General features: G+C 38.4%; 1 protein-coding gene and 1 long non-coding RNA gene across 2 annotated transcripts; one reads left to right on the top strand and one right to left on the bottom strand.

Moving 5' to 3' along the window:
• The first annotated feature begins 977 nt into the window (after positions 1–977).
• LOC116043883 lies at positions 978–4,349 on the top strand. The gene is made up of 4 exons (XR_004103565.2): positions 978–1,438; positions 1,920–2,115; positions 4,015–4,186; positions 4,280–4,349. It is a non-coding gene; the product is annotated as an uncharacterized LOC116043883 (long non-coding RNA).
• Positions 4,350–4,370: 21 nt separating this feature from the next.
• Positions 4,371–5,813, bottom strand: LOC116043843. Its single transcript, XM_031290825.1, has 5 exons — positions 5,673–5,813; positions 5,469–5,562; positions 5,022–5,366; positions 4,820–4,924; positions 4,371–4,379 (listed from the first exon to the last, which is right to left on the bottom strand). The coding sequence occupies exons 1-5, from the start codon at positions 5,729–5,731 to the stop codon at positions 4,371–4,373; spliced, it is 612 nt and encodes a 203-aa protein (XP_031146685.1). The 5' UTR covers positions 5,732–5,813.
• Positions 5,814–13,231: the final 7,418 nt, after the last annotated feature.

Below are 13,231 nucleotides of genomic sequence, written 5' to 3'. Positions count from 1 at the left end.
AGTAGTTCTTAGAACTGCTTAGAAGTGTACTTTTCCTCTAAAAAGTACAAGTACTATCCGGTCGGAAAGCACTTAATAGTTAGCTCTGGTTAGCGGTAACAAACAATTTCTAATTCAAACCTTCCGCGTTCCTCCCACCGGACATCCGCCTCAACCGTCCTCTGTCATGAGCAAATACAACAGCTACTCTAGCCTGAAGCCTGCCCCTAAAATTGGGACATACCAACACAATACAATGCAGGGGTGCCTCAGGTGAATAGACAGTAAAGGCTCCATACAGCCAAAATGAATGTATCTATGAAGCTAGACATTTACAGAATATAATTTATATAATTCACATTCACATTAGACAAAGCCACAAGACATCTTGATGGCTAATACATTTATTAGGCTACTTAAAATTGGTCAGGGCCCTAAAATATAATCCATTTTTCGTTTTAAACCAAAAACGAAAAAACGGGTCGATGTTTCGTTTTATTTTTCAAACCAAAAATGGAAAAACAAAACTATGAGTTTTTCCAATGTCCATACAAATTAAAAATTAACTGGAAAACTGCTCGTTTTTCAACTGTTGTTTTTTTTTTATTCATGTTTCCGTTTTAACCCAACAGCGAGAATACGGGCTCATTTTTATGTGCATAATCATTGAAAATCCGATGCAACACAGGTCTCGTTCATAATTTTATTTTGGTTTTACGTGTTAAAGATCAAAGTTGACTAAAACCAATGCGCTCTTGACCGGAAGTAACATTAACGTGTCAAAATAAAAGTATGAGAACTGTAATAACTGCCAGATATATATATATATATATATATATATATATATATATATATATATATATATATATATATATATATTAAAATGTTTTAAGTCTGGCAAGGCAAAGTTTATACAAGTACCCTGATCATATTATTCCTGTTTATGTATCAATTTGAATTAAGGCAGAACAAAAGGATGTGTTCCATATATCATGATAGAACCCTTGCTCACACAATGACTTATCTTTATTGATATTATACTTATTTTTATTGATATATTTAATTTATCAATCTTGATATTGTGAATGAACAAGAGCAGCATTTACTTAACTTCTTAGCCTAGTGGTTATTCATATTGTAATATGTAGTTTGGTGATCTATTCTATTCTGATTTGTTTCTTCTCTTTCTCTGCAGGTTCCTTAATCCCTGTCCTTTCCAAATACTGAATATTAGCAGCATCTTATAACATAAAAAAGGCACTTTTCAGAGCCACGTTTGTCTTGTTTATTGTCTTATTTGTATTGTTTCTTGTCTTGTTATTTGTCTCCCTCCTTCCCTCTCTCTCCCTCCCTCTCTCCCCTACCCTCTGAGTGGTGGTCGAGAATACCTGTTTAGAGGGACGCAGAACCTGGGTTGCTGCCTCTTCTTCACTCCCCGCAATCCACTCAAAGTGTAAAGGTCGGGATCAGAGAATATAGATTTGTTTGTTGGTGTCGTTTTAAGCGCACTGTAGCAATTTCATGGATAGAGACTGGCATATAATACCTGGTTATTGCACCAAATGAACTGTGCAGGAGGCTGCACAATATAGGCCAGCCTATAGTAGCTAAGATTGCTGTTGGCACGAAGTCTAAGTAAATCAAACTTTATTTTTGTGAGGAATGCCAGTATTCAAAGATGGTTTATGACTACAGGAAAGCAAACAGCTCGCTTTCTGGCGACTTTCAAACTTTTTCTGCACATAAATAATCTGCCAGCTTGCAAACATCCAGAGCTAGTACTACTTTTGATAATGTTAGAATAGTGATAAGTTAAGCATAGCCTACTGCTGTATGACACATGCTAATATATTGACTTGCTCTGTCTTTCTTGTCCTTATGTGTATTTGGTTCCCTGTATGATATTTAATATTTATATTTTGTGTGTGTGTACATTTCAGAATGACAAAGCCAAAATCTAGGCCCTGCCCAAGCTGCCAGGTCCATCAGCAGGCCAACCGCAAAACCTGCAGTGCTTGTTTCGCCACGCTGCCAAGCAAGCGGATATTAAAAACGGCACACATTAATGATGACTAGAGCCAGAGGGTCATCAAAAACAAAAATGCATCGCGGGTGGTGGCCTCTGCCCAAATTGCTGTAAGTAAAAATGCTCATGCTACATTATTGAGTGGTAATCAATATTAAGCCCAAAGTACATACAGTATTTACATTAACATGCACATCCATCTGTCTGTCCTAAGGGGATCCTTTCCATCAGTCCAGAAAATATAATCTCTCCCCCTCTCGAAAGTCAGCCACCCCAGCATTATTTCTGTCACTTTCATTGATAATGTGTGATGGGGCAAGGACACCTTTTGTAGAAGCATTGATCAAGAAAAAAATAATTTCATCTGTTAAATAAAAATGACATGAGAGTCAGTGGCGGTACGTGGCAAATTTTACAGAGGAAGCCAGTGAGCTTTAATGAGCTAGTTCTTGTTTCCTGTGTTGCGGCTTAACATTAACGTTATAGGACCTCAGCTAGGAGCTTCATGTAGACAGCTAATGTTAATGCAGCTGTTAGAATCCGCATCAACTCCATATATTAACATCTGTATTCTTATTAATGGGACATTTGCAAGAAAAAGGTTGCTTATAAACCACTAAAAAAGTTGTGATACTACTAGTTGTACTAACAGTAGCACCATGTGGTTTGGTTATCAATGCTGTTAGCATCGTGGCTAACACTATGTTACTCAAGAAGCCTGGTTCAACCTGGCCTCCCTGTTTTATTTTTTATTTTCGATGAATTGACCATTCAGTGTCGAGCTCTGTCAAACCTGGCCTCAATCTGATTTGCTGAAATTTTTTACATTTTCTCTTAGGGATGCCAGGAAAAGCTGGCTTCCTTTGAGCGTTCGTAGCATTTTACTAACCATTAGACAGGACTGCACCACGCACGCAGTGACAGAGGGGTGCTGTTTAGCTCCACAAGCTATAGAAGAACATTTTATTGAATTATTTTGGTAAGGGAAATGGCAAAATCTGTTTTTAATTTGAAATTATGTTTTATATTTTTATGGGTAGGCCAGGCTTCCTTTAGCCTCCTGCTTAGAGCAGGTCCAGGATACCAGAATTGACTTAATATTAACTTTTATATATTTTCTGTCTCTCTGACGCATGTATGCAAACAAACACCTGGAATATACATGCTTGAATATGAACACAATTGTGAAAACTTTTATTGAGTACTTTCTGTGGGTACCATGTTTGTTGACGGACAGAAGACATAACAGCCATGCTGTGTGCTATGCCTGCCTGTATGTTGGAAGTTGGCACATCTTGTCAGGAGGATATTTTAGACAGTTGCAATCGCTTTAAAAACCACACCATACATCCCTATTAAATTGCTTTTCCTGCACACATCACACATGACGCTCAAGTGATGAATGTACATCACATGCAAGTTGCTCTGATAAACAGTTTGCCAAAAAGCTCCCCATACACAATATGAAAAGATAATTTCATTTTATGCAGGCGTGCTTCTGTTGTGAAAAACAATCTTGAAAATGCATCGGTGTATGTACCTAAATAGGCAATATTCCAGACTACACTTAATTTAAAATACTTGTGTAACCGATGGCAGGGGACTAGGGATAGGGTTGAACTAGGAATCAAGTTGTACCTAGTATATACACTAAGTAAACTGCCCTCTGTTTCTGATTTAAACTCAAGATTCTTGTGCCGGCGGCAAGTCATCGTTCAAAGTCAGTGTGGAGTGGACGCCATCTTCATTACTGTCACAACATCTGATTAATTATTTTCAAACAAAATTGAGCACTGACAGTTGCAATTTAAGAAATCCTCATGAATGAATATTTCTGTGTATTCATTTTACAATATGTCTTTAATCACATGGTTAACACTTGTTGAAAGCATTAAAAACTATTTTTGTTTGCCAGATTGGTTCTTTAAATAGTAGATGGACTGCCATTTACGTAGTAATGTAGTAACATAATGTATTGGAAATGTGTTAATTACTTTGTTTCATTTCAGGTCCAAAAACTTTCTGCCTTGGGCTATATGCCCATATTCTTCTTCAGCCAGAGGCACAAGGGCACAGGCAAGTTGGTGGCAAACGTGGTCACGCATCTGCCACCAACGCAAACCAACACGCGTTTATTAACCAGCATGAAGAAGGCCTACAACTTCATTATCAAACTTGATGGTAAGATAAGTCTTATGTAGAGTTCATTAGTGTTTGTCGTTGATTTTTCTGATGATGTGTACAGAATTGATATTTTTGCTAACTTAACAACAGATGTGGCCTAGCCCCAGCCCCAGCCCCAGCAAGACCAGCACCTCCCCCAAGACCAGCCCTATCCCCAAGACACACATGACCGTCAGCATGTCTATGCGTCCTGCAAAAATCAAATTAAGAGAGATTATCACCCTTCTTTCCAGTAGCAATAGGAGAAGAAACTGTGCAGACTTGTTGGGTACAACAAACTTTTCTGAGATATTAACTTACAGTATAGAACTATGGTACTAAACTGCTGTCTTGTGCCACTTGATTACTGTCCCATGAAAGGGTTAGTAGGTAAATAGCACAGGATAGTGAAGAAGTAGCACGAAACAGTGGCGCAGGACAGTAGGCAAATGGTACTCTGACCTGTATTGTGTGATCACACTGCCCCTCCTTATTATCCTCACTACAAATAAAATAGGATGATGGTATTGTAATCGATCTATCCATTTGTGTTGAATATTCTGAGGTTTATATTTTCAGAGTCAGCATATATGCATGAGCTCAAAGTGGCTCACCGTTGTCATCAGGATCAAAATTGACTGGTTACCTTACCTGCTTTTGACATGTGCTTGGTGGTAACAGCAGTCCTCGAGAGGAAGGCATTGCAACCCCAAGAGTCGAACCAGCCCCTTCCTGATACGCTCCACTCCATTTTACCTTTAAAAAAGAAAACAAAAACCAAAACCTAAGTGGCAACAATCCTATGCAGGTTTTTATGGAAAGAAAATGTCATGGACAATCATTTTTTTCTAACCTCACATTTGAAATCATGAGCTTTGGCATGAAAAACAGAAAGAAACGGCCTCATGGTGAGGAGATGCTGAAGCTCAGGGCATTTCTCTGTCACTCTCCGGAGGTAAGGCCAGTACTTGCACGCCACATCCATAGCGAAAAATGTCACTGGCTTACAGGCCATTTGCTTTTGGAGGTACAGGAGGTAGGCAAAAATCTCCCCCCTGAACATATTGAGGGCACGAAGGAGAACCCCATGACGGCATACAGCAAGTTCCAGGCCCTCCTCGTTTGTTTTGCCTGAGGACTTCTGAGACGTTTCGCGCGCCGCTGACCACTGCCCTCCACAGACACCTCTTCCAGAGACCTAAAACATGGAAGATGGTTAACAGCCCAAAGTTGTTCAAACAAAGTCCTCTGTAGGACGTGGTGTTTTATAGGTAAATATAGTGAAGTTGTGCAAGTTTACATGACTGGTTGAGGTATGGACATAGTCCACGAATCTTCCGACGTCATCATCATTCGCGATAAACACGCCATCAAAGATGGCTTGTTCCTCCGATCTAAATAAAATAGATACATATTAACTTTAAATATTCATATGATTTTCAATTCACAGCAGTTACTTTCAAAGTAATGAACCGTCAATGCACACACCGGATTTTGTAAGTACCTTGCTGCACTCTTGAATCGGTAGTGCTTGCGGTTTCCATCAACAGATACTGCAAGCATGTCTGGGCTGCACGCTGGCAGTCAAAGTGGTCCTCCCGGGATAATTTGTCCACTTCAAATCGGACGGCCTCCCACTTAAAGAAGCTTTTATGGAAGCTGTCTACTGTGATATTTCCGCTCTGTTTCAAAAGAGTTCAGTAAAAGAGAACAAAAGAGAACAGTAAAACGGATCAAATTAAAGAATATACTACACTGAAGTAAAATGCTCTAAGTGGATACATTTCTGGATGTTTGTACTAATTTCGTAACCACTAGAATACATATCAAAGGAAATAAACAATATGTAAACTTCACTCATACACTGGTACACACTGGTGTATTTGGGGGATCTGGCCATTAAACATACAGGATATTGTGTGACATTCAGTCTAAATCTATACTCAGAGGGCTACAACAGCTTCCATATTGTTTAGAAGTAGACCTGTGCAATGTTTGGCACATTAATCTAAGGGAACACTTCTGGGATCGGGAAATGATATTGGGGAGAAAATGTCAAAGTCTGTAGCCAATGGAGTTGAGATCTTCAGAATGACCAGTTTTTTCAGAAATGTCTCAGTGCAAACTGCATGACTGATGAGACAACATGAGTTTATGGTTGTTTATAAATTAAACACAACTTTTTTCTACTACTAGAAACTACTATGTGTACTTTCTATCATCATCATCATGCCCTCATAGTATTATTCCTTGAGTTACGCAATTATTACCACAAATACTTACACACCAAAGCGAACAGTACATTGATCCAGCATTCTAAGAAATGCTTGGCTAGACATCACTGGTATCCCAGTAGTCATTGCAGATCAGGTCATCCACTCCAGGACTCCAAGTGGCTTCACATGCTTTGCATCGAATCTGAGGCAATCTGAGATCATATCGCCCTGGAAAAAGAAGGAAATATATACTGACAGTTAATTCTGACAGACACAAACTGTGTCATTTTGACAACTGATATGGGAACCTTTGACTAAGGATGGATCAGGGGGACACTTCTACAAACATTTTGTACGGCACTCTATTGGAAGTCACACTTTCGTCAGGAAAATTAACTATCCCCATTCAAACAAAGGTTCATTGTTTTCCTCGACATAGGTGGACCCAGCCAATCTAATCAACACAGAACCTATTGACACCTCTGGATTTCCAGCCATGATAAAGAAAACTTCTGGATGTGTTCCTCAATGTATGAATGTAAAATAATCATGATTCAAATGTTCATATATAGTTGTGACAGAAAGCCAGAGGGAGTAAATATGGGGTGTGATCAGCAAATAGCTGTGGGTATAATTCTCCAGCCACTTCTACAGAAGTGACCCCCACCCCACCCATAAAGTTCTTCTTACCATTCATTGTAACCACAACTATGGACTGTCCTGCGATTGACAGTGGACGATCCTCATAGACAACCGCATATTGTCTCTGGCATCTCCAAAGGTACAAGACGCTCTTGAAAGAAAGAAAAAAAACACATGGATGTGAATTAAAGAATAACATATTTATTTACTGGCAACAATTTTTTATTTATTTTTTTAAGATTACTTTTTGGGCATTTTAAGCCTTTATTTTCTTAAGACAGGTGAAGACATGAAAGGAGAGAGAGGGGGAATGACATGCAGCAGGTCAGAGTCGAACCCGGGCTGCTGCGTCGAGGAGTAAACCTCTATATATGGGCACCCGCTCTACCAACTGAGCTAACCGGGCTCCTTGCTGGCAACTATTTTTAAACCAGATGTACTTGATGGCTTCATCGACCTACCAGAAAACAGCATTTAATGTTGTTATTTTTTTAGATTAATAAAGTATTAATTATGAATTATTATTAATACTTATATAATAATAATACTTTTTCTGGTGATAACTGGAATTAACAAGTCTGAGAATGTTACTTTCAAATACTACAACTTACCACACTGGGTTAGAACCCTCTCCACAACACAAGTTGTGGGAGGCAACAGATGAAAAAATTCATGTGTCATCGAATCCCTGTTGTGGAATGGTGTTGACCATATCAGGGTGGTGGTTTCTCCCACCACCCTGATATGAGGCTCTTTCGGGTCGACCAGTCTGTTGAGGCTTGAGGTGGTGTTTCATCCTCATGTATGTCCTTACCCAGTGAGCGTTTAAGCTCTTGAAGGAAGGACTCTGTTAAAACAATGAACAATATTGAACAAAAGACAATGGCATTGAACAATGGCCATTTTATAATAAATTAATATACTGTTTGGAACCAGTGCAGTCAAAATAAAGAACATATATGTAACTTGTCACAAATATCCGCCAATGCCAAAAGTACATGTCCAAATCAATATCAATAAACCAGGAGCTCCGAGTTAGCTAATCTAGCTAGCTAGCAGAGGCTCCGGCTAGCTACTTTGCATTTCATTTTGATTCTACAAACAGTTGTATAATGTCATTCTCTTTCTAATACAGCTCTTATAGTGTGGTTATCAACAATTACGACAACATGTTTTTTTGGCCATAACTTCATCATTTTGGATATGTAAATGCTTATTCATTTCTCTTGCTTATTTGACCGTTGTACTTACCATGGAATCTCACTGGGAAATGGATTTCTGGGATTGTCGCACACAGTGACGTGTTGCATAAAATTGCACTAAAATATTAATCATAATGAAAAATTACAGTCTTAATATTTTTTATCCTTGCTCTAACCCTAACCAACTACACAAAAAATATAAGATAAGTAAGCAAATTGGACCAGACAGAATACAGAATTCTAGGAGTCCTGGTGTTGTTTACCCATAGCAACAGTTGCTATGCGTCGCTGGTTGAAATCATACAGTCTATGGTTGAAATGGATGACAACGAAAAAAAAAAAAAAAGTAAAAAAAAAAAAAAAAGGCAAAATAGTAGGCTCACTATTAGCCATTGTAAATGGAAATACCATCAACAATTATAAAATATCCCACCTAAATTAAGGCATGTTTTAAGCCTACAGCAAAATATGCAGTCCTGTAACTCCTGTACTTATGTCATTTTAATGCAGCCCAAAATTATATATTTAAAAAAAAAGTCGTGGCGATTCAGACAAGGGTTTCTGCCCCATGAAAATGTATGGGTGTATGGCAAAATACACATTTGTAGCACAAAATCAATCCCTGAAATCATACTTCCCAGCGCAGGCAAACCGCTGGATGGCTAACCCCATTCTGTCAAAATCCAAAGATGAGGGATTTGCATTAAAATCTATTGAGAATGAGGAGATGTCGTCACTACACAGCGCCCCGCCCCCAGAGATCCCCCTTCCGCCATTTTGGGAGGATACATACATATACTGGACCAGTTTCAGAGATTGTTGTTCCTATCAGTTTGTCCCTGTAAGGGCCCTTTTCTTTTGCTGCCTTCTTAATTTTCTCGTGAATAAAGAAAACCAAACCATGGATGTATTAAGAGAACAAAACGCCTTGATGATAATTCCTTGAGCCGTCTTTCCTGCTCCGTGTCTGTGTCGCTCTGACACTGTTGCCCCTGGCAACCGATAGCGTAGGATCCCAAAATGGTGGCTCAGACACCTCCTAAATCGTGACATATGTCCTCATTCTCTACGGTGTCAAGCGACGAAGAGGGTTTACGTTCACGGCGTCAAGCGACGAAGAGGGGGTACCCTAAACGTCGGCTTATGCACGTCTTGGGGAAATGACCAAACGGCAGTATGTGATATAGGGGTGAGACTGTGTTGGAGGATACCAGGATGAGAGAAGCAACATGGCAGCTTCCTCTCTAATATGATGAGAGTTTTGCAATGTGGCCCAGTTGTATCTGCAGGAGTTATTCATCACACTCAAATTAATGGCAGTTAAGTTGGTCAACCATGTCACATGAATATTCTGCAGAGTTGCAATAAAAAGAAGCCTTTTCATTTAAGTGGTCAAGTGGTTTAGCCCTTGTGTTGTCTTCCTGTCAACCATGCACTTGTTGTCCTCCCCAGGTCATTATAAATGTTAATGGCATAACAAAATTGACCAGTTAATAAAGCATCACTCAATTCTGGGTTACCCCTTTTATCCATCTTCATTCCACTCATTAGTTTTACACTTATTTTTTGCATCCATGGTCAATAGACCTCATTTACTATATTTACTTCTATATACTAATATATGATTCATTGTTTTGGATTATAACAGACTGGTATATGGCAATTATTAGCCAGGATATCCCCAGATCAAAATTAACTGATGCAATTTTATTCACAAACAACAGAGAGCCAACGTGTGTGTGTGTTGTATGTTTGTCTCCATTTGTGTGTGTGTGTGTGTGTGTGTGTGTGTGTGTGTGTGTGTGTGTGTGTGTGTGTGTGTGTGTGCATGCACATACTTGTAAATATGCACGCGTGTCCTGTGTTTTTATTTTCTGTAAAGCTCAATAGTGCCCTATTGCACTACCAGGTCAAAATTCGCCCGGGAAGACCATAACTGCTATAAAATTGAATAAAACACCCACAATTTTATGAAAGTTGTGCATATTAATTTACTTGCAAAGAGCATGGAAGGGTACAATGCATGTTATTTTTGGTTAATTTGGTTGAAAGAAACCCATATTTCTTATAAGAAACTTTGAAAACACAACACATTTAACCCAAAGACAACACAGGGGTTAGATGCCTTTTTACTGGCTGGTGTAAGACTGGAGTAACTAGTCAATAACTGCCACACATAGGCTAATAACAGATGAATGTAGATTTCATGTGATTTTAAAATTATTATTAAATAATTAAATAATTTATGTAACCCTAAATAGCTAACTTTAGCCTAATCTGACAAGCTACAGGCAAACAATGCATTCATAAAGTGCCTCGTTCTTCTGGCAGTTCTCATACTTTTATTTTGACACGTTAATGCTACTTCCTGTCCAGAGCGCATTGGTTTTAGTCAACATTGGATTTTCAATGATTATGCACATTATAAAATTATTTCTCGCTGTTGGGTTAAAACTGAAACATGAATAACAAAAAAACAACAGTTGAAAAACGAGCAGTTTTCCAGTTCATTTTTTAATTTGTAAGGACATTGGAAAAACGGGAAAACGGAGCTCATAGTTTCGCTTTTTCGTTTTTTGTTTGAAACGAAAAACGGATTATACTTTAGGGCCCTGACCAAAAAAATTCATGTCACTTCCTGTTACCCTGGAAGTCATAGAGTCATTTAAACCGGAGGATCGCGGCTAACTTTCCTTTATAACAAAGAGAGCAAATACACGTAACAAAAGACATGTGTTGCGTGGTTAATATAAACTGTCATGTTTGTGTAGTAGTAAATGGCATGGTCTTAATTAAACAATCAGAGAATGCTATATTGATAGTTGTAGCAATTGCATATAAATCACCGCAGTATGTTAAATGTTAAATGTGTACACAAGAAAGCTACGGGATTACTGTGTGGAATTTGATAAATTAACAGATGATTTGACAACAGTGTGTGGTAATTAACAGAACATATTGACACGCTAAACAAACGGACCAGGCTACCTATCGCTACCTACCTATCGCTACCGTGACGGCAGCCATGCGCCCCGTCACACCCACAAGCAGTCTGCTGAAGCTTATATGCTCATTCTTGGTCTACAACTAGAATAACATGTTGCATGTTTTCTTTGACTACATTTTTTTTTATGGCTGAGAGAAGTCTAAAATTTGTTTAAGTCTGCTAAAAACGGACTAAAACTAGAATAAAGTTGATGACTAATACCCACATGGACTAAAACTAAAGCAATATCTAAATATATCTATATATAGCTGACAAAAGCCCCTGAAAAGTCATGCTTTGTGTCAGCATCCCAGCACTTTCAGTATGAAGCAACAAATGAAAGAGGAAAGAGTTCAGGTCACAGGACGGCAAGCTGGTGTGCTTTGGAACACCAACAGTATGGAAAAGCAATCAGCTGTTAGTCACCACTGGGCGCCGTGGAACGGACCTGGACATTTCTATCTGTGGTGAGCGAAGCACCAGCGGGGTTAATTACTGTAAAGGAGAGCAGGAGACCAAACCTTGTATTGGTTTTTTAGTGAATGTAGGCCATACGGTGCAATGAAACATGAAAAGGAGAATGGCACAATAGTTTTACACACAAAATGAAGTTATTAACTTACCCTCTGGAGCAATATTTGTTAGATGCAGTCAGGTGTTTAGCATCTGCTTTAGAAAAAAACAGCTTTGTAAAAAAAAAAAAAAGAAAAGGTTGACATGTGTTCTATTATTTTTTGGGTTTATTATTATTATTATTATTATTATTATTATAGAGTGTGGTCTAGACCTACTCTATCTGTGAAGTGTCCTGAGATAACTTCTGTTAGGATTCTCAACGCTATAAATAATTATGATCTTTGTTTTTTTTATGTGCTGGAGCTGCTACCCCCGTTACCGGATAAGCGGAAGAAGAAGAAGATGATGATGATGATGATGATGATGATGATGATTTTTTTTTTATGTGGTTTCCTGGAAACAATGTTTGTGCTTTATTGGTACAATAAAGATTTGAGCTGAACTCAACTGATCAGGAAGTTACATTTAAACGTACAAGACCCAAGGATCTCCATGCATTCTGCAAAAGACCTGTGCATGGTAACCATTTTTTCCCGCAAATTACGTGAAATGAAAATTGTAGCCTACGCTAAACACATAAAACCATGTCATCTGTCCCTTTTGCATGTCTGGGAGAGACGTTTTTTCTACTGTCTGCATTTGGTGCAATAAACCGCAGCAATTCAGACATGCATTATGGAAACCATAACTTGATAATGAAATGCTGCAGTTATATTAGTAGGCTTGTAAATAAGTGATGCACGTACTTTGGTCTGGAGTCAGCAAACATTTGCTCAATGTGTAAGCTAGGTTTTGAATTTTTGTTGCCAGCAGATACAAGTGTTTATTCACAATATAATAAAAGATAGGACAAATCCTCATAATTAGCAGAAGATCACTGACATGGAAAAGTTCATTAACCTGTGCACTTCAGTTTCAGCACCACAGGGAGCCTACATTTATGCAGCTGCAGCCATGGTATTTGGATGTGTCTGGATTTGCCTGGATTAATCATTAGTGATACTACAAAAGTGACGCATATTTCTCACATTACAAAGCAGTCTCGAATGTGTGTAGCAAAAGGCTCGGCACGAAAACCTGCATTTATAATGCCTTCCTAATGCTGAAGGCGCATTCTAAACACAACGAGAACAACTGCACTTCAACCAGTTCCAAATGTAGGTTCTTTGGCATGATAAAGGGCCTGCGGATGCTCAGGAATCATTGTGCTACATGGAACTTCTCTCTTTGTAGACAAAGATGTAGCCTATACAAACTTGGTTAAATTATGCATCAAACTCAATTCCTAGTTGATATTTAGAGGTTCCCAAAAACAGGCCTGGCTTAAAGTAAAATAAAAGCTTTATTTCATTATTCATTTGACAAAATACAATCAATCAATAAATTATGATTATACATTTTTTTTTAATTTAAAATTATTATTATTAAAAGGAGCCATTCT

Source organism: Sander lucioperca, chromosome 8 (assembly GCF_008315115.2).
Source record: "Sander lucioperca isolate FBNREF2018 chromosome 8, SLUC_FBN_1.2, whole genome shotgun sequence".
NCBI lineage: Eukaryota > Metazoa > Chordata > Actinopteri > Perciformes > Percidae > Sander > Sander lucioperca.
The sequence above is the reverse complement of the archived record's forward strand: the minus strand, read 5'-3'. Positions and strand labels throughout refer to the sequence as shown.